The 22,731-nt window shown below is 44.5% G+C and overlaps 1 protein-coding gene across 1 annotated transcript in view; it reads right to left on the reverse strand.

The window, feature by feature from the left end:
- Positions 1-3,614: 3,614 nt before the first annotated feature.
- LOC142583617 (sperm-specific sodium:proton exchanger-like) overlaps positions 3,615-22,731 on the reverse strand; it is a 38,827-nt gene continuing 19,710 nt past the window's right edge. Inside the window, exons 12-20 of the mRNA XM_075694108.1 lie at positions 22,146-22,358; positions 18,851-18,988; positions 16,629-16,754; positions 13,036-13,131; positions 11,282-11,461; positions 9,148-9,285; positions 4,737-4,934; positions 3,772-3,921; positions 3,615-3,677 (exon numbers count right to left, since the gene is read on the reverse strand). Coding sequence (XP_075550223.1) covers positions 3,615-3,677; positions 3,772-3,921; positions 4,737-4,934; positions 9,148-9,285; positions 11,282-11,461; positions 13,036-13,131; positions 16,629-16,754; positions 18,851-18,988; positions 22,146-22,358 — 1,302 coding nt within the window. The remainder of the gene's footprint in view (positions 3,678-3,771; positions 3,922-4,736; positions 4,935-9,147; positions 9,286-11,281; positions 11,462-13,035; positions 13,132-16,628; positions 16,755-18,850; positions 18,989-22,145; positions 22,359-22,731) is intronic.

Consider the following 22,731-nt stretch of genomic DNA (forward strand, 5'->3'; position numbering starts at 1 on the left):
GAATTTGATAATTTATTGATGAAGAAATAAATCGTGGAAATATTATAGAGGAGGATTAAAATTAAATAGAAAGGTTAAAAGAATCAGCGCGTTCTTAATCTTCTGTAGCACAACAAGGGATTGAGGTAAAATGTATCTCGCACATCTTGAATTCATTTGTTTTATTCGTATTTACGGTGTTTGAATTTTATAACTTATTGATGAAGAAATAAATCGTGGAAATATTATAGAGAAGGATTAAAATTAAATAGAAAGGTTAAAAGAATCAGCGCGTTCTTAATCTTCTGTAGCACAACAAGGGATTGAGGTAAAATGTATCTCGCACATCTTGAATTCGTTTGTTTTATTCGTATTTACGGTGTTTAAATTTCAAAATTTATTGATGAAGAAACAAATCGTGGAAATATAATAGAGAAGGATTAAAATTAAATAGAAAGGTTAAAAGAATCAGTGCGTTCTTGTCCTCATCTTCTTTAGCACAGAATCAGGTTGTTATATTTGCGTGATAGAAAGGAACATTTATATCAGAGCAAAGAGACGAATTTATTCATCGATATGGAAAGCCCTTCGTGCACACAAGAAAAAAAAATCGGTTTTAATGTGAGCCCCAACGGAAACAAGGAATAAAGCAAGGAAATCCGGAATGATCTGTGTAAACGACCAAAACCTGGCCGTCCAGAGTGCCCGCGATCGGGCTGTCAAGCTCGGCTCGGCAGTTCCTACGTGGAGTCTCCCCTGCGTCTTCTATTGACCCAAATCAAGTTCCTTCACTGACTCACTTCAACCAGTTTCCCATCACAGGCAGCGACCACGATGCCACTAACGTTAGCATATTACAAGAACAATCTGAATTTCGCCCGCCCTTTGCTATATTACTCGCTTGCGGCGTATGCGATTTCGCTGCACATAATTTCTGTCGCGGGGAAATGAAGTAGTAGATGAGATATACTGAAGAGGATGGAAAAGTGGGCGTGTTGGTATTGATTCATATCAAATGAACAACAGAGCGCTGGAAACGAAGACGAAGGAAGATGTAGATACAATTTCTGTTGTGTCTACATAAGGTGGAGGAAGCAGAAAAGGGACCTTCCTTCATCTTCTATTCTAGTTCGCTGTGGCTTATTTGCCATGAGTAGATCTGGTCGACGCTCCTGTCGCCATTACTGGCTAGTGGCTCCTGTGAACGACATACTAAAGGCTATCGTCAAATTCTTGCGCGGGAGTGGTCTGGATTTGAGAATTTTAGCGCTACCATTTCCTACCCCATCATGAATTTTTTTTTCTCTTTCAATGTCCCATTTTTCTTGCCCAATGCTGCTTCAGAACTGTGAATCAGGACAGTCTCTCAGTTCTTCTTTGAAAATAAAATGCATCCCTCTCCCTCTCTTTCTCTGTCTCTCGTGGCCAAATTCTTTCCCTTTCGTCTTATTAAACGTTCTCTTTCCCTAACCGCAAAAACTTAGTGCTTACTTTTTTTTGCCTGAACCGTGGAACCGGCGTGGCGTCCGGGAAGCGTGCTCGCCTCTCATCCCAGAGGCCCGAGTTTGATTCCCACCTAGACTGATATAAACCAAATTTTCTTTTCAAAGCCATTATTTACCTTTGTTTACAGGAACCTCCCTGACAAATCTGACGTCAACCTGAACACGTTTGACATGCTTTTAAAAGCTCTTTGCGCCGTCGGCCATTTTTTGGTACCATCGCTAGGTCACACGGCCGCCGCTGCGGCACGATTTTCGCGTAATGGGGCATATAATGCTTTCGCATTAATAATCCTGGATACGACTCCCGCTTAGATGGTTGAGAAGGTTGCGCGGCATCTTTATTTCGCTATATTTCGTAGCATTTTCAGAAACGTGCGTTTTATGCTCTTGTATTTACACATGGACAACAATACTACGTATGTAGCTCGGTTGAACGGTTTCCACACAAGTTAACTAAGCATTTATGTATAAACAATTCAATGCATCCTTTAAAGGGCTCCTCACGAGGCCCCATTGCAAATTTTAGTTTTACATGGTGATGATGATGTTTACTGGAATCCCCTATAAAACAGAGCGCGAACAAGTGCCCACCTAGCCTGTTTGATTTATTCAGGTTTTGAATTTGTCGCCATGCAGCCTTTTGCTTATTTGATCTCGATTTTAACTTTTGTTTTTAAAACCTCTATCACTATATTCTACGATTAGCAACGCCTGTAACGATTGCCTTGCTATAATTACTCACCTCCTTTTTTTCCTGCAATACTCTAATCTCCTATTTCGACTGCTGACCAGTTGTAACATTCAAAATTATCGTGTACGTAGGGAGCGTATTACAGATATTATTTAAAATTGGCTCATTATTGAAGAAGACAGACAAAATTTAACTATCCGGTTGCCCTACCGCCAGGAATCGCTCCCCTTTTTTGTCGACCAGCGTCAGCAAGCCCCGTTTATTTCCTACCTGAACTGAGTCACACTGTCGACGCAACGAGCCCATATTCCTTTGAACGCGAAAACGTTAAGGGGACCATGTCGCAATAAATGCGGCGTCAGCGTCAGACGTCTTTCCGCGCAAAATCATTCTGAACCACAACCACGCAGGCCCTCCGCATGGCGCAGTGGCGTTATTGAAATAACTTAATTCCTCAAAGTAAAATGCGTCAGAAAAATCATTAAAGTACGACCTAAACACAACTTAGATATAATAGCGTCGGTCTGTAATTTGAATATACTAGAAAACATAACTCTGTTACGCGGAAACTCGAAAACAAACCCCTTTTCCAGCGTCTCTACCATTCATAGAGCGGCGCGGCCCGCTCGGTTTCTTGTAACAAAGCCATCAAGGTGGCGCTCGCCTCCGCGCACCCGCAAGAAAGCTGAGGTTTCCGGGAAATGTGCGAATCCGTCAGGGATCTTTGAATGCTATCGCTTTCCACTGTTAAAGTCAAAGCTTAGGCGCCCTCCAAATTTTTTCTTTTCTTTTCGGTGCGGCGCATTTCCAGCGGCAGCATTGCGCGTTCCACCTTGTACGAGTAACCAAAGTCACGTGTCATATCCAGTGTTGTTGTTTCAGGCAGTGCACCTTGCGTAGCGGCATTTGTGACCTCGACTCTCTCGCTAGAAACGCGGCTACCTGGAGACGAAGGGCGCGCGGCCTTCTGCTTGTGTTTTCACTACACGTCGCCGTTTCGTACTTTGCGGACACGATTGCCACGCGCGACCTACCCGGCGAGCCTGTTTGCAATGCCGACGCCTGGTGAGAGGTCCATTAATAAAAGCCCGAGCCTATGGACACTAGAAAATATTCCCATCATTCGTCGAACCTTGGTTCGGCGGGACTAATGGGCGACATCCAATTGGATTCACGTCGCTGCTGGGGACGGTACACGACGCTTCTTCCCGGGGACACATTTACAACATTTGTGTGGTACTAGCGCGCTCATATTAACAGAGGTCGAGAGCAGCATTTATCAGACGTAGCATTCTTTTTTTTTTTGTCCTTCGGCCACGAATATACACTAACTCGTTGCCAAATATCGAAAAGCCGCCCTTCGGCACTCATCAACGAAGGACGTTTTACATTACAGCTAATCAAAGTCGTCGTGATTTAGCAGGTTCTGGCACCATCTGTCAATATAAGGCCATACTTTGACGGTGCGACGTGACCTTCTCCATTAGATCGTTGCCTCGTTCCTGAAAGCCGAAAAGGAAAAGACATGGTGATAGTTGCAGAAAACGGGGCACTGTCACGTTGGAAACACCGGAAAGAGCGCTTGTGCAGCCTTACCACTGTAGTGTCAGCCACCTTTAAGTCTTCCTCGTATTCGTTCTGCCTCTCGTCGTCTGCTTTGGTTTGGAGCCAGTCGACTTCCGGCGGAAGCTTGTAGCCCTTGCTGGCGATTATCAACATCACCGGGCGCAGCCGATCTTGGTAAAACTGGTGAATGAAATGAAATTCGTTGTTAGGTTGCACAACTAACGCCCGTGCGTCTTGTGCGTGTACCTAAATAGGCGTGTCTTACTGGCGAAGCCTATTGCGAAAGTTGGCGAAATCAGTTGAGCCGGCCTGGCTCCACTGAAGCGGCTGAAGCACCAGTAACTGAAGCGCAAGTGGTGAATCATAGCTAGTAAAAATATTTTAAAAAATGCCATAATGTAATCCCTGGTGTGTGCGTTAATTCACGGATTGTTCGCTATTCCTCAAATATGCAAGCGCACATCGCATACACTAGTAAAGTCCTGTGGCCACAGCAGTTTGCAACGCGTCCATAACCGCGCAGCAGATTTTAATAATGAAGAAATATTTCGAAGACATTATCTGCCTTGCCGAGTTACTGCCATTTTTCTGCATCGGGTATGTCTGTTTTAGCCTTTTTTGTGGGCCTATCCCGAACGTACCGCAGTCTAAAAATGTCACAATACTGATGATAATTACTGATTATAATGATGATAATGATAAATAATGATAACAATAAATATTGTGAGAGGCATGCTGATAATGACTACGTCGATGATGGAGGAGGAGAAAGAGACGGAAAGACAAGGAGGTTAGACGTCGATCATTATGATAATGTTGATAACATGGCAATGATGATGATGATTGCGATAACGACGTCATGGTGGTGAGGCCAATGACGATTATGATGATGATGTTAACTAATAAGCTGTTGGAAGGCGATTCATCCTCTAGTACGTCGATGCACCGTTGTCACCGTTGTCAGCGCGGCTATAACAATAAATTATACGGCTCACACGCACTATTACCACTCCCGACTCGCCAAGGAAGACATCGTCTTTCATCAGCTTCATCTTTCCTTCCAAATGATTAAAATTTGATAATTGTGAACCACATTTTGCACACTGTGGAGGCTCAGTGGCCATGGTGTTTTGCTGATGAGAGTTTTTGCTGAGAGGTCGGGGGTTCAAATTCCGGCTGCGGCGACAGCCTTTCTGTGGGGGCGAAATGTAAAAAATGCTCATGTACATAGATGTGCGTGCCCGTTATGGAATCCCAGATGGCCGAAATTAACGAGGAGCCCTTCGCTATGGCTCCCCCGTAACCCACTGCGCAGTTTTCGGACGGTAAATGACATAATTAGGAGTGTTACCTCTGTACTGTCAAGCAAGCCTCGACTGGACGCTATTCCTTGACTCCACCTAGGTATGACGTGATATGAGCGTTTCCTTTGTAAGTGGGCGGGGTTACATGTAAACAGGCTTTTCCTTGATAACCTTCTTGCGCGTTTAAATATTAAGATACCCATATATGGAATGAGCGAGACAATGCTGCCACTCGGCAGAGGGATACACTGGGCTTCAAAAACCATTGGCCCCGAGACCGCGCGCTATTACCGTACGATCTCTGAGGCCGTTCACGAGCGCTTCTCGGGTAATTTTCAGGAGGAGGAGTTGCTGAAGAAAGGCGTCCTCAATAGGGTACATTCGTGCAAGCCCCGTGAGCGCCTGGACACAAATTTTCGCCCAAGCGTCGCCGTGGAGTGTCAGGGTCAAAAACGCAGTGAGCACTTCAGTCGACGGGTGGCACTGCCATCCAGTTTTTTTATATGAAGTGCAAGAATGACACGGACACGACTGAACAGTACGCGCGCTTGTGGCGTTCCATTTGTGCCGTCTTTTGTGCATTATTTTAATTTTACTGCATATCACGAACCAACTTGACCCCCCTCCCGCCCCCCGCAACAAGTCTTCGTAAACCACTTTCTTGAGCAGAGGTGAGTGTCTAGTCGAGGGACATTCCAGAGTAAAAAAAAAGTCTATAGAATTGGCTTTAATAAAATTGAAGCAGTTAGTCCCACCAAACGGAGTTTTCTGCACTTCCCGTATCCTCGGCCACTATCTATATTGAATATCCATATTAATCCGCATATTCATAGTATCACTATTGCTATGAACGGTATAAAAACATGTTAGAATTAACCGTTATATCTATATTAAGCACATTGTACCATATCGAAACATTCATATCAAATCCATCCATGTTAGACATACTGAGTGTGAGGTGCGTAAGCACGTTTGTCACTGACAAAGCACTGTCGCAAGGTTGTGGAATAAATTATCGAGACACCGTCTTTCTGTGTCATTCGTGCATGCTGTTCGGGTCGCAGGGAGTGGTAACAAGTGCATCGATTTCTCTCGTAAGCGGTGGCACATCTCACATGCGTGTCCGACATCCACTAGTGGCGTACACGCCCAGGGAATGGGCTCCCAGGTTGCTGTTGGGCTCGAGTATTATTGGTGGCTCTGAGGAAAAAGACCGTTAAGCTTCGTTTTTTTCTTGGGGGCGCGCGCGCGACAGCGTTTCCTGAACCCCTGCAACGCGGTCGCCACGAGGGCGATGCAATGGCCGCCCAATCGTTCTTGCGGGGGTCAGGTGACGCGTCATTACGTGAAGCAAGGGCGCCGCCGCCGCTTATTCAGTCGTTGAACGGGCCCTTTAATTTTGCTCGCAAGTGGTTCATGGCGCGCGAAATTTCGTGGCTCTCGGATCGTGCGATAATAGTAATTCCGGCAGTGTGACGCGGTGGCTGAGATAGCGCAGTAGCGTGGCCGGAGCCACTTCCGGCGAAATGCCTAGTCTTTTCCTTTGATTTCGTTCCGCTGTTATTGACCGCACCGTATCGATATCGTGGGTAGAGCCTATGCTGCTTCATACTACTAGTGCCTTTGTATGGCCGCTACAGAGCGCTTCAAGGGCGCCATGATTTCGTAAGGCAGCACTGAATCTTATGTCGAAAGTACGTTAGGTCCAACAGCGATAATCAGGCATCATTATTTATGTTAAGGCAACCTAGTCTGGGTAATAGCGCTTGCTTTCTGCCTTACGCCACGACCATCGGAATGCTGCCCCAGATAGATTACTGCATGGGGATACGATTCGCGAGTGTGTACCGCCAGCAGGACGGCGGTTTGGCTGGCATGAGAATGACGCACGTTACACGAATCCGTCTAAACTTCATGCTCCTGACTTCAACCATGGTTGTGGCTCTTGATATGCTAACCCATTTGAAGCGAAATTTCCAGAGGGCGCAATGCGGAAAAAGAACAAAAAAATGTTCGTGTACCGAGTTTTGAATGCATGTTATACAACCCGAAGTCGTTACAGTGAACCTGAAGGCCGTCACTTACGGCGTTCTTCAGAGCCACTGTGTTGCTTTGGGATGGCAAAATCGATCGATCGATCGATCGATTGATCAATCAATCAATCAATCAATCAATCAATCAATCAATCAATCAATCAATCAATCAATCAATCAATCAATCAATCAATCAATCAATCGCACAACAACCACGGGTGTTATAACGTAAAACTATTCCAATCTATTTTTATTCAAATCTCCTGACGTCAAGTTTATGTGACCACCGACACAAGCATCAGGCGGTGACCACCAGCGTTGCTTGAATCGCCCTATCAAACGCTCTGCTCGTTCATCGGAAGCCACTATTCGCTTTCAAAGCGAAGAGCATTGCCTTTCTTGATAGTTTCTTGTTGCCTAATTGGACGACAAAAGGCGAAGAACACCCAGAAGTGAAGAGGATGTTAGTTGGACGAAAATATCACAGTGAAAGTAGGTAACAGTATGAGGAGGTTGGTGCCGGCGTCTGGGACTGACCATCTTCCTCTTACTTAACTTGCTGTAACTTGTCGAAAATCGCGGCGTGGAATGGAACGGAAGGATAAGATTTGCCGCCTAAAATAGGTTCTCAGCGAAGCGATGTTGGCAGAAAGATGTCGCCTACGTGTCGAAAGGGCTCGGCAGCGCTATACTGTCATGGAAAAAATTATTATACGCAAATAAATCCCTTCTCTGCGGCAACTCCAAGCAGCCAGTGCGATCCTCTATTCCTTTCGGAACGGGGCAGTCTTCGGCAATTACAAAAAAAAAAAAGGAAACAATTTTTTTTCCGGCATAATAATGCATCTATAACGCGTGCATGACACTTGTATGTGGTGAGCTTTCGCGGGTTTATGACGTCGTGTGACAGACAGACGAAGTGGAATCAGCCCGAAAACTTTCGGCCAATAGCGGAGGAATGGCGAAAAAAGGGCAGGATCGGAACTAACTACTTTACATTTGTTCGGCCTGACGGGGCATTCCCGCGGTTTTCGTGACGTCGCGTGAAAGACAGGCGAAGGGGTGTGGGGGTGGCCCGAACTAGTTTCTGACGAATCGTGGAGGGCTGATTGCAGAAGTGGCATGGAAACATTTGTAATAGATTTACGTCACAGTGCCCCAGAAGTTCTGATACTGCACTAGAAATCGCTTCCGCTGCTTTCCACGTTGGGTGATACCATTACGGCTAATTGTAGTTTTTCAATAAAAATGTCAACGTGGTGGGTGCAACGACGTTTACCGGGAAGGTGATCTTCATAGAATGCGATGGCAGGTACATTGGGGCGACGAAACTATCTTGCGTTTCGGGATCGAGGGCGGTGCCCTGTATCAAAATGGCGTCCTCTATTTCGGCGGTCAGGCTGAATTTCGAGCAGCGTTCCAGGTCGGGCAGGAGGAAGGATTCCAGCCGCCGGCTGATTTTGTCCAGGGGCCACGTCTGAGTCGGGAAGAAGCGAGAGAGGCGAGGCGAAACAGTGATCACTAGAGCGGGCGACGTGCTTGTTACTTCGTTTGTTCCTGTATGTTTGAGCACACCGCTACAAACGTACCATTACACTGTCACCGGTCCTGCTGTAAACAACAATGCTCTCGCGGTTCTTGCTTGCGCAATCTGCAGCAACGGCGGCTAAACTGTAGAAAGCGTGTCAACATTAACGATAGTATGCTAAAGCATACCGAGGATATGCTATAGACTCGTTGCTGCTGATGACATACTGATGACTTCGCAGTCAAGAGCACGATTTCGAAAGTGCCCCTGTGATGGCGCGTTGTTTCCTGTAATAGCGTCTTGTATATGCTCCTCGCAGGGGAAGGCTGAGCGCACTTTATATATATATATATATATATATATATATATATACACATACACGCAGAGACACTATGTGTTCTGCGACTTTTTATTTATATTTTGCGGCTGTAGTAGACAGCAGATCGTGCGACTAAAGCGGGTTTAACTGTGCCTTCTCGATGACATCTAGAAAAGCTGCTTTTGTCAACGAATGTAATGTGAGCCGCACTTTGTTACTGACCTGGTATTTCGGCTGCTTCTGTAGTACCATGAAGGCAATGATCCTGGCGATGTAAGACCAAATCTGATAAAGGAAGCTTGGAGGCCTGGTGAAGATCTCTATTGCCTCGATGACGCGCTCCCTTGGTACCTCGTACGCCTGCGTAATGAGGGCGAGGAAGAGTACATTCACCTGTTCCGACAGCGCAAAGCAGTCCTCGTGATGCCGGAACGGAACGACATCTACGACTGCTGAACGCTGCGTTCTAAGACATGCACACGCGATGTCTTCTTCTGTAGGCCTAAACTTCACCGTGATGACTGTTAAAGGTTCAAAGTAACATATTTGGAAGATTCTGGTATAGAAGATCCATTTAGCAGGCTAAGGAGACCATTGCATCCACGTATATACGAGGAATATCTTTGGATTTACACACATGGCAGTTGGCAGTTCGTGCGAAATAGTTCGTGAATAGGAGTCACGACCTCAGCCATTGATACAGGAATACTCAATTAGATGGTTAATAAAGTAAGCGTTAGCCGTTCATGTTTCTTGTGTAGAACTCGCTATTCTTTGTTACTAGAGACTATATACCTTAGGTAGATGCCAATAATTTCCTCTACGTGAACTACGTGCTATTTTTACACATGCGCACGTATTGTTGGTAGATATGCAGTTCATAGCACTACCACTGCGAAGCCGACGTATACAAATTTAGGATATATATATATATATATATATATATATATATTCGTTTCTTTGCCGCGAAACACCTTTATTTAGTGGGATGGTTTGCTTTGGGGGGGGGGGGAACTTGTGAGACACTTGCAGATTTTACTATTCCTTATATACAGCATGTTCAATTCAGATCAATTCAAGTTTATTACGTACATTAGGAATGATGCATAGTTGTGCATACAGAGAAGGAGGTCTGAAGGTTTGATAACCGTTGGCGGGACCTCCTGTGCAACTAAAACGAGTAAACCTACACAGTAAAAGAAAGCAAAGCAAACGAAAGAGAGCATATATGGTACAAAACGAAAATAGCTATATAAATGCATGAATAACGTTCATTGGTTGATAGATAATTTATAGTTCAAAAACAGAAATTGTTTCAGGTTTTTCTTAAACATATGCAAGGATGATACAGATTTCATACGAGTGTGTAAACTATTCCAAAATGTTATTGAAGAAGAAAGTGCACCTACCATAATTAGTTCGGATACTAGGCAAGATCAAATTACGATGGATAGCGAAGCGAGTAAATTTGGGATTAGAGAGCGCATGTTGTGGGAAAATGTCTAAAGTGAGGTCATCGTTAAAAAACTTTATAATGCCTATATTATAGAAATCAAGACTAGACAAGGGCAAACTATTAAAAGCAACAAAAGTTGGAAAGGAAGGTGAAAACCGTGGAGCGAATTTAATAATGCGAACTGCTTGTTTCTGGAGTTTAACTTATGGGTAGAGGTGAACGGCGTATGTATGACGCCATGATGAGATGAAGTAGTTTATATGGTAAGTGTTTTTATTATAATGCGCGTTACATTAAAGAGTGCCTCTTATTTTGTGCTACTCATGTGCTGCATTTTGTTTGCGTATTCGTACTGTGCACTAAGGATGTATCAATGTCGCAAGAAAAGGTATCCGTAAAGAATAATGATGCACAGAATGGAAGGGGAAACATTGCGCATGACACGAGCTCAGGCAAGCACTATTATCAAGCGCATGAATGTTATTGTAAAAGTTCTAGTTCTTATCCTTCTCCCTCTCCCCCATCTTCGCCCTGACCCCTTTGTTTAATAAGCCCTTATTGGAGTCCTTTAAGGGTACTGTGAAATCAATCAATCAATCAATCAATCAATCAATCAATCAATCAATCAATCAATCAATCAATCAATCAATCAATCAATCAATCAATCAATCAATCAATCAATCAATCAATCAAAGGGATTCGGCTGGAACTCCCTGCCAGTTAAGTGGCTAACGGCCTCCGTCTGCGCGCGAACTTCACCAAGCTTTTTCTTCTAAGCCTTGTAGACGGCACAAACACATAACGGAGCGCATGTACTTCGTAACTGAACAAACTACAGTGTGAAGCTGCACTCTTGGAGTCATAGTTTTAAACAAAATCGCCGTTCGCATTGTTGCTCACGTTGATCTGCGTCTCGGCGACCACGCGCGTGATGGAGGGCTCGTCGGTGACCAGCCCCAGCACACCGAGACAGGCGGGCGCGCTCACGTAGTCCAGGAAGTAGCCCTCGTTGTAGAAGAACAGCCGCGACACAGAGTTCGGGAGCGAGCCGTCCCGGGGGTTCCTGAACTCGCCTTCGATCTGCGAGCACGGGTGAAGCACCTAAGAGCAGTGCCCCTTCGCGCTACATTTGAGGGACACTAAGTACTTTATTAGTCTGAACGGGCAGAGTATTCCTTCAGAAGTAAATTTTTGTTACTTTGGCGCTGAGAACTCGCTTAACGGAAGGGAAAATAAAGGATGGATTATATTTTTTTTTCTAATTTTGCGCCGAAATTCCAGCGCCGTTACGTCAGCACCACGTCAAGGATGTTAAGAAGAAGTTTATTTTACCACCTAAGTACACTGATGGATACAAAGCGGTAGGGATTGCAGGATAAAAGCTGCATAACGGCTGCTTGACTAGTCCCACCTCCCCATGAACAACAGGCAGCAACACGGCAAGATATTCGTTGTGCATACTTGTGGCAGGGTTAATGTATACATATTCACAGACGCATATATATACACACATTTATACATATATATACATATACACATGCATATACGCATACATATATGCAAGAAAACCAGAAATGACAACTTTGAAATAATAAAGAAATACTTTTCAAGCGACAAACCAAAAAGTTAACATTCACAGAAATTTTTGAAGTAATGTGGTCTTGGATAAATGACGTATGTTTACATCACTTAGACTATATTTGTTAAGTGTTGAGGGAAGACAGTAGGAGAGTGCTTGATGGCCATAGTTAGTCCGAGGGCGCGGGACTTCCCAGCGTTCAGTGTATCGATTTTGGCGAAAAGAAGGATTCCGCTGCAAGTTCGCGATGTTTATATGATTAGTACCCTTAATCATGTCACGTTTAAAAGAACACATGAGTTGATACTCGTAAAGGTAGTCTACTCGTAAAATTTTAAACTTCCGAAATATATCACGCGTATGTGCACTCTATGGCAAGTCTGAAATAGCACGTAAGGCATTCTTTTGAACTGAAACTAAATTACGTAATGATTTCTTAGTACTATTTGACTAGACGAGGTTACAATAGCGCATGTGAGAAGCAAATAGTGCGTTATAAACCAGAAGTTTCTGTGGTATTGGTAGTAGCCTCTGGCATCTGCGCAACATACCTAACGCTGTACTAAGTTTATTTCGTAAGTAATCGGTGTGGCGGTCCCATAGCATCAATTCATGAAAGATAACACCCAATGTTCTTGCTGTAGCGGAAAGTTCTATTTTTGTGTCATTGAGTGTGAGGCATTGAGATGTCAATACAGATGTCAATACAGATGTCAGTGTATTTTCTCGTTCTTGGGATGTTGTCGCGAAGAACTCTAATTTTATTTTTTGGCTCCTTCAATATACGATCTGGTCATTTGCAGATAATAAGATTAACTGGGTCCGAGCTGACGACATCAAATCGATGACGTCACGGCAGAATGGTACGGCTTCAGGGGAGCGTCGCATCCAGTCTTCTTATTGTCCGTGTGCTGGCTTGATTGCCTTCTGTCACTGCAAGAGTGGCTGTTTTGGTATTTTACACAGGCGTTATACTATTGACGCTGAAGTTGTTTTTACCTGTAGTGTCTCTTTAAACCTCGTTGGTACAGAGGCGCGAATGGGGCTTCAGTGTATACGGCAACGACGAGCGTACCTTAAGGATTCCAGAGTAAGTGAGCAAGATCGGGTTCTCGTCCCCTCGCTCCACGATGACCGCTTCGGGCGGGTAGGAGACCGGGCGAATTTGGATCTGCAGGAAGGGCAGGGCCTTGTATAAGAAATTGGCGATTTCAATAAAATACCCGTTTTAGTAGTGAAAACGACCTTCAACGTTTACTGACCGCTGCTAATATATATATATAAAGAAAGACGCTAGACTTGTGACACCTTGCAGAATCGCAAACCTATTTCCAGCGAAGGTGTTTATTTCGAGCAGTCGCAATAAGAACTTCAGTCTCCTGTAATCAAATCGGATACATTAGAATGTTGTCCCTATATGACAGGTCCATTTGAGAACTTGCCCGCACATAACGCTATCGAACACTTGTTAAGAAATTTTCACACAGGCAGCAATTTATCCACACGCATGTTACTTTACCAGAACATTGGTCAATATATTCCTCCACTTTTCAGTGGATGTGATCTTGGCGGCTTTGGTAGTCTCTCCAGGGTAGGAGGGTAAACCCTGCGTTGATCTTAAAACACACTTATAACGCTCCGTATTGCTTCCATATGTCATTATCAGTAGACTATTTATTTTATGTCCATTGCAGGACGAAACTTATCCCAGTGATCTCCAATAACCCCTGTCCTGCGACAGCCCGTTATAACTTGTGCCTGAAAATTCCCTAATTGCATCACTCTACCTAATTCTCTTAATGTCATATAGAATATCGGCTATCCCAGTTTACCCACTGATCCTCACCGCTGTTTTCCTGTCTTCTGCTGTTATGCCCAGCATTTTCGTTTCATCGCTCTTTGCACGGCCCTTAACTTGTTCTCGAGCTTCTTTGTCAACCTACAAGTTTCTGTTCTGTATGTTAACACTGGCTTTTATTTTACACTTTTCTTTTCAACGACAATGGTAAGCTCCCAGTCAGGATTGTTATATTTCCTTCTCATGACCAGGGTCTCCTTTGAGTAACTGACCTAGATAAAAGTACTCCTGCCCAGACTCTAGTGGCTGACTGGCGATCATGAATTCTTGTTATTTTAGCAGGCCATTGAACGTTACCTTTGTATCCTGCATATTAATCTGCAGCCCCACTCTTAGACTTTCTCTGTTAAGGTCCTCTGTCATTTTTTGCAGTTTATTCCCAATGTTGCCGAACAAGACCATGTCATCTGCAAACCGAAGGCTGCTTAGATATTTGCTGTTGATCCTCACTCCTAAGCCTTACCCGTCTAATGGCTTGAATACTTCTAAGAATGTAGTGAATATCATTGGAGAGATTTCGCCTGCATGCCTAATCCCTTTCTTGATAGGTGATTTTCTATTTTGCTTGTGGAGAAGTAAAGCAGTTGTGCAATCTCCGTAAATATTTCCCAAGATATTAACATATGCTTTCTGTACTATTTGATTACGCAATGCCTCCATGACTGCTGGTGACCTACTGTACTCTACTCTGCTCGCATACCTAATGTAGTATTTAGTACACCTAATTTAGGCCATAATTTTTCCACGCACTTTGAACTTCGTCTGCACATACCCGTAACCTGCCTCTCATTCGCAGCAAAGGAAAACAAGGTGCTTTATTCAGTTCTCATAGGACATCGGCGAAACATATTACGAACCTCGTATAACGCATGAAACTAAAGGCAAAAACCGGGGTTCAGTAATGATTTGGAACTTTTTCAATAAGGTCATGAACCTTAAGGTTTCAGATCACATTAAATTTAGCATGAATCCCCTTTCCATCAAATATAAACGTTGTGTAACGTAGAGTTCTCTCGGGACATTTGGAAACATATCTAAGGACGGTCACGCGACACTTTCGAACACTTCATTAGGAATTTTTTTTTACAAAGGCTGTATTTTCTCCACATGCATTTAACTTTGTACACAGATTTTCTTAGCGTTTCCGGCACTATCACTAAATTTGGTTTTCGTGGCAATTGTGGTTCTGTCAGGCCAAAGGGCTTGGTTATGCACCGCTTGTAAAATACATTCACAGCGCTTCGGAGTGTTTGTATACATAATTTATAGCCAATCCCGCAAGTCACCCACCCTGTCTGAGTTTTGCCTACACATCAGCCATAACGCGGCCCTTAGTTTCATCGAATATGAACAAAGTGTTCGTTTTAGTTCACTGAGGACATCTGAGAAACTAACCACAAACGCCTCAGGACGCATCAAAATAGAAAAAAAATCTAGGGTTCAGTAATTATTCACAACAATTCTAAATAAGCCAGAAAGGTTAAAGTATATCACCCGTGCAATAACACTAACATTTCCTTTATTTTCACCGAGTTTGAAGTTGGTGTCTTGTACAGTTGTTTTATGACTCTTCTGGGAAACATTGCGGTTAAGGGTGGCTTGACACTCCGGAGTGCTTGAATGAAGTAACTTTCTACAAAGGCTATAATTAACCTACACAGATGAAACATTCATTGTTGGTCACTTACAACATGCTTCCCATTTGACGAAATATAAATACCGTGCCTCGCATATTTTATGGAGGAGACAGAAGAACAGGAACTGCATTCCTCGTATAAAGCATAAAAGTTGGAAGGCGAATATTGAGGAATTATTCCGGAAACCCATAATTAACGCACAGACGTCAAACTTTACGTACACGTCACCCATAAAGTAGCCCATATTTCCTGTAAATATGAAATCTCTACAGTGATATGAAATCTATATATATATATATGTACACGCCAGAAAAAAGCGTTTCTGGTTAGTGGCAAATATACACAGTGACGTAGACGCGTGTATGAAGCGATTTATTGACGTTTCGGCCGGGGTCCGGCCTCCATCAGACTACAATGTATGGCATAAGTGCAGTTCATCTAGACCTGCATATCAACAGGATGAAGATATGTTCACATGAAAAACGAAGAAGATGGGTGAACAAAATGGGTATCAATTGTTGTAAAGAATAGCTGATACATGTATAAACAGATAGCGTTTGCAAACATCATCTGAAGATACAAAGCGACGATACGCACAAAAAGTGAAGTTCGAAAGGCAATTAATTGTCAGGTAATAACAGAACACGTCGTCAAATAAGTGCTATGCTACGAAGCAAAAAAAAAGATATCTGAAATAAACATAAATACTATAACGATAAAATACTGGCGTGATAGTAAAAAAAAATAGTGACGCGCTATAAAAAGAAGGCAAACGAGGGAAGACGTGACGGGCTATGAAGACAGGTAACTCAATTTTACTGCGCTTTCATTCAAACCAGACGCCACTGTATCAAACTTATAGATAAGAAGGGATTCACGGACTTCTATATCATACCTTTAACGAAATACAGATTCAAGCAACGTGACTTTCAGCTTATCAAGAGAGTTGTTAGGGTGGCGCACGTGTTTTAAGATGGGCAGGTTGGGCATCGTGTTAGCGTGGAATTTATGGTCACAAATCATAAATACCACGTGATCAGACATTCTCCCACCCGCAAGAAAACGTTTCTTATACGGGCAGCAACCGAAGAGTTCAGACTTGTTGCAAAGGCCGACTCTGCCCGAAACAAGCGAGAGCAAGCAAGACTCAGTGCGTAGCGCCACACCACGCACCGCGAGGAACTGCCGCACGCTGTCCGAGTCGATCCAGGGAATCACGCGCAGCATGGCGATGGGCTTGTAGCTGGTCGGCAGGCTACAGGGACCAGCGATGACGTGCATGCGTCGTGCCTTCAGCATCTGTGAGAATGGGGATTCGACGGTGTGGCAGACTGCCTAAACTAACTGTCCGGGGCAGACTACTCGAAGAGGAGAACGTTAATTGCGAGAGTGCTCGGGGTAAATATTTAGGTAGCTTGCAAAATTTAATAATGCATCTTTTAACAAATCCCATAGGAGAACCAGCAATTGTTGAATCGAAGCTGGCGATTTCTTGAGGCACGTGCAGTTGCAGTGAAGTTTCGAAACTAACCAAGTTTTGAGACAAGCACTGTCAAAATTGCGGCAAAACGTTTTGATGACCAACAGTGAAGAACCAGTTTATCTAGAAGGTCAACGCATTTCGTCCCGCAGTTTGTGGGAACAAATCTAGAAACTGGTGTCAGCCTCAGACCTATAGGTGCCTTGCGAAGTCACCGACAGCAGTTCGTAAATTTCAAAACGTGTCCTAAGCTGGTTCGTTTATATGCTAATAAGTGAACAATTAACTAGTGAATTATGCATAGATTGCTACTCGTGTTACAGCGCGGAGCTGCGCTAAACTATTGCACAACTGACGTATACACAGATGCGTGGACGATTCGCTTATGGTGCCTTACCGCAGCATGCACATGCTTCTTCCTCAGTGTAGCTCGCGTTATATGTACGCGTACTAAGGCATCATGATCTCGCTTCGAAAAGAGCTTCCCTTTGAGTTATCAAAAATTGTTTCATTCCCAATTTCATTTTTATTGCAATAGAAACTATAAGGACACTCCAGGCGCATTTCTGTCGTCGGCGTCGGCTTCGCCGTGAGGTTCCGTATAAAGTCTAAGGGCGATAAAATCGTCGCCGCGAGACGTGCGTTATATGTGCGAATGAAAGCGTGGTAGGTTCAGTTGGTGATCGCGGCTCGATCTCGCGCACGCAACGGAGGAAAGTGGGAAGGAAGCGCGCCGCCTTCCGTCGCGTGCAAGGCTTCGAGGGGGGGGGGGCAAGTAACGTTCCGCCATTATTCGTTCAATCGGTTGATGCGCACTGCTTCGCATCCCAAGCTTCTTTGTTAACCCCCCGAGTTTCTTCGCCTTATGTTAGTACAGGTAGGAGACAATTATTGTACGCGCTGTTTTTTGACGTGAAACATCTTTCATTTCGGTCAGCATAGGGTCGCTTGTTCAAACCGCATCTATTGAAAACATGTAGCCCCATTATCACGCATATCATTGCAACGATACTACTTACGCGCCTTGCTTTGGTATCGCTGTGTAGAGGAAAAGAAGCGATCACTCGATCATGCATGTGACGCATGCGCAGATGGCGCCACTGTTGCGCCGTGCATGACGTAACTGGGACTAAATTTAGTCTCGCACGCAGCGTTGAGAGGCACACGGCTCGCCAGTACTTTTGTCGATCGTAGCAGGAGTGGTCACGTTTGAGAGGGATCGCTCTGCAATAGTAAGTATAACCTATCAAACTCAAACCGGTGCACATCAGGAGTTATACTGCCTACAAGTGTGCCGATTTGTTGCAGAAACTTCACGCTTGCTCAGCTATCGCGCCACTGCTTTCGACACATATGGCACAGAAATGGCGTGAAGATGCTCGGGCAGCAATACAGAGGAATACACAACCCCGTTGGGCCACCGGGTAGCGTGTCCGTCTCCGTAGGACGTGCAATCGCAGAAAGATTGAGGCAAGCGCAGGAGCCCCAACTATCTACGACTGCCGCAGGTTCGAGAGGCGCAGAGCACCATCGCGCACCACCAGTAGGGGGTCCATATTTTTACCCTGTAGTGCTCAAACACTCACTGCAAAACAAGCCGAACCATTACGAATAGGGAGCGAGCACGATTCTAAAATTAAACCGCAAGACGCCTACGAGCTGTAACATAAGTTAGACACGTGAAAGCTTTCTAAAAGGCGAATAAATGTAAGTCGTGCATTTGGCAAAGCCATTTCCGTGCCCTAGTATCCACGCACTGTCTGCAGCGCGCACAAGACGTTTCACACGACTCACTGCGGCTGCCTCCTTGATAGAGCCTACGTGGTATTTTTGTTTCAAGTGTAGTGGTAAGATGCGGTCATGAATTAATAATGATTGCCGTATGCGCCCCATTCGAATAGTGGTATAGGCTAACCGCGCGCAGTTCGTAGGCAGAGTCACTGTCCAGCAGCCCTTCAGCCTGGTGCTCCTCTACGTTCCTGGCGACGTCGTCCAAGATGGTGGTGCTTGCCTGGCGACTGCGAAAGGCCACCATGATGCCCGGGAAGCGAGACTGGAATACAGCACATACCACAGGAACGGAAGGTGAGCAATTGACACAAGTATTTGAGAAGAATTGGTATGAATCGCATAATTCAAGCAGGCCCTAAAGTTGGTATTGGTCACCGATGGCTGTCGTATAGAAGGTGCTCGGCTATTAAAATGCGGACGCTATTTTAGCGTATCTGGATAAAGCAATTCAAACTCTGAAATCGCAGTGAATGCTGTGGAACACAGACGCCTTTTGCATTGATCAGCTAGATGCACACCTGCAGTACGTTACTTCCTCAAACGGTCGCCGACGCACGCGCCTTTATGGGCTACGTAGCACGGCGTTTGTCCTGTGTGTCTCGCCCTGTCCCATTTAATAATAGTTTGTCAACTTTTGTTAAACATACAGGGTCATTGCAGATATTGTGCAAATAGGCAACGGGCGACAATGCGAAAGTGGAACTAGGCTTCTGTGTAGACAATATTGGTAACATCGTTTGTTCAGCGTGAGCAGAGTTGTGCGTGTAAGCGCATAGCCAGGCCTGCAGACAGAGCACGTGCCGGCAGGCTTTTGTTCGCGTTTTGTTTGACTTTCGCGGTCATTCATCACGTGATTTTCGGGGTCATTCTAAAGAGCATTTAGCCATTCAATTACATTGAGACAACCATCGTTAGTTCGGGCAACGGAGAGTGCCGGCGCATTGTCATTGGAGCCGCATGAAAAGTGTAAAGAAAAATGGCGAATGTATGTAGGCCTTGCCAACATGCGTCATCCTGAATAGCCTCCGTGCTGGCTTTGGGTAGCCTGCAGATTTCGCCTTCATATCTAACAAGCATTTAGGGTAACAGATACGTGCAGGTATAATGACAATGTTATGCAAGATTTCTTCATATAGTTTAAGCTAACATGTCTGAGTACAAGTAAATATATATCTAAAAATGCTGTGCAAATTCTTGCTACTAATAGATATGAAGAAATGGTTGCGTAATGTCGGAGCTTGGACTCCCTTTATTCTTTCTCTATTCTTATCATAACACGTGCTTTACGCCTCACCAGTTTAAAGATTCAGCGGCGATATAGCGGCGGTGCGTGCGAAAGACGTTCATTAGCACTGCGTCGCAAGTATCTGAGGTCCCTGATCCATCCACATTGCCAGGTGTTGTTCTAGAACTCACTCGACACACATCCTGCCGCTCCTATATATATATATATATATATATATTACTGTACTCTGACGAAGGCTGGTCCACCAGCCGAAAACGTTAAGTAAGAAAAAGAAGTCTCCCAAAAAGTTCGTCGTCTCTTTCCTGCGTATTTTACGTCGGGTCCAGCGTGCTGAACTTTGAAGAAAACCCCTATATATATATATATATATATATATATATATATATATATATATATATGTATAATCACTTCTTTCTCTTGCTTTCATGCGCACTTTTCCCACTTTGCCACTCCTAATGCTAACGCATAAAAAAGAACTTCTGAAACAAGCTGTATAGGTAACAGTAGCAGTTTCGGCCACCTTCTCCCATGGAACAGTGAAAGAAGTCGTAAATAAGTTTGCAACTGTACCACATTGAAACTGTGTTACCACTGGAAGAATAAATTTTCAGAAGCTGAACCAGAAGGCAGAAAAATAGCGCGGAGAAACGGCACTCTAGGCCACCACCGACATCTAAACCGATTGGTTTAGTAATGTTGATCTAAACTATGGTGCAAAATTTCTGCAGCGCGAAGCACTGAAGTGCGAAAAAAAAAAGAATAAAAGAGGACGAAGGAGGGAGGATTGCAAGACGCCAACACGGGCGCTGACTACCAACTGAATCTATTGATCACAAAACACGTATATATATATATATATATATATATATATGTATATATATATATATATATATATATATATATATATATATATATATATATATATATGTATGTATATACGCAAGGTGATAATGTTATCACAGTGTGAGAGACACTGGTCACATCGGCATGTTTGCCAGCAGTAAAACAAAGCAAGATTAGTGTTGGCATACGCTCAAAAGCGCCAACTCCTTATCGTGTAAAGCAACTGATGGCTAACTGACGCATCTGTCTCCAAATTTCTTAATAAAACACGCCTCTAATATTTTTCGCGTTCCCTTCTCGTGATTGGGATCCAGCACACATCTATCTTTAAACTGAGGCTTACATCAGCAACGATTGCAGTGTAACCCTAGGTTAGAAGTTCTTCCTTTATCTAGATCATTTTTTGTGTTCCCTAGTCTTTGGTTCATGCAACGCCCCGTTTGCCCAACATAGCTGCGGCGGCACGATATGGTTATTCGATTAACGACCCCAACGCTGCAGTTCAAAAATTTGTTTTTCTTTTCAAGTTTTACCGAGCATCACCATCTGTATTTATTTGATGTCCCGCTAAGGCGTTGGTCCGTCTTGCTGCAGATACGTATAGTCTTCCAAGGGGCTGATAGGGCTACCTCGACACCATATCGCGACGCTATTCTCTTTAGCCCATGAGAAATTTTGTGCCCATAAGTGCTGCTCATTTATTTTTTCTTTGCCCTTCTGGTATTTCATGGTCCTGCTTATTTATTACTTTTTGCATCAATTTTTCGCAAACTGATGAAATGACAAACCTCGAGAATGCCGCTGAAAGTAGCCTGCGTAAGTGTACTTTTACGCTGTTCTCTTCGCCATGTGCGAACAAGATTTTGTTAACGCGGCTCTAATGGCGCACGAAGCAATCGCTCTACTTACCAGTTTAGAGTGATTAGAGGCGTTAACAAAATAACACCGCCTGTCAAATTGCAGGCGGAGTGCCTCCGAAGCAATCAGGAAACGCCGCGACCGCGGTAGCCGCGCGCGATTGGACTGTCGTCAACCACCTGACACACTTGCACACCACTTTGCCGTTACTTCCATTGTTCCTGCAGCACTGACAGGCCTCAGTTTCCGCGCTCACCTAGTTCGGTTCAGAAACCAGACAAAATCTTTTTTTTTTCTGAAGGAGCGCGACATGCCGCAACGTAGCAACTGTACAGTCCTTGTTGTTCCGGCAAACCTGTTTCTTCCAGCGAGAAGTAGAAATTCCCCTTACGTTACTGAAGTCCGCGTTGCCTTGGAATGCTAAGCGCGATGCTCAAAGGCGTGACGTTAGCGCCACGCCTTTGAATCTCACCTGAATCTCGACAAGCCTTCGCAGCACGAGCAGGCGGTTCAGCGTGGCGCGTTCGCGGATCTCGGTCGTGATGTTCTCGTTGTTGACGAACTTCCAGACGCTCTGCTGCACTTCTTCTTCGCCGGTGACGATGGCGTGGCCGATCTCGTACGCATCGTAGATCCTGGCGTCGAGGTAGCGGTGCGCGATTTCGGCCATGCGCTCCAACAAACGCTGTGCGCAGGAAATGAGAGCGAAAGAAACTGCAACTCGGCCGACAAGTTATGCAAGCAGTAAGAGGCGGGTGTGTCGTGGCACAGACCTTTGGCCAACGTAGGAGAAAAAACGTGTATTAGAAAATAAAACGGCCTACATACATGGATAAATACATTGTGCATTGCTCATGCTGAAAAGCGAGACATCAGATATGGCGTACAAGTACGCTACCAAAGATGGTACCATTCTAGAATGTTGTGCAGGGATGCGTTAACTCGCGCGCTTGTGTCGTGTGCCAATAAATGGTTTTGACGGTGTTATAGAACCAACTTTGGTTAACTGAATCATCTCAAGAGTCATTCAACGGACATTTACACGTTGTAGCTATAGG

The sequence above is a fragment of the Dermacentor variabilis genome, chromosome 5 (assembly GCF_050947875.1).
Source record: "Dermacentor variabilis isolate Ectoservices chromosome 5, ASM5094787v1, whole genome shotgun sequence".
Taxonomy (NCBI): domain Eukaryota; kingdom Metazoa; phylum Arthropoda; class Arachnida; order Ixodida; family Ixodidae; genus Dermacentor; species Dermacentor variabilis.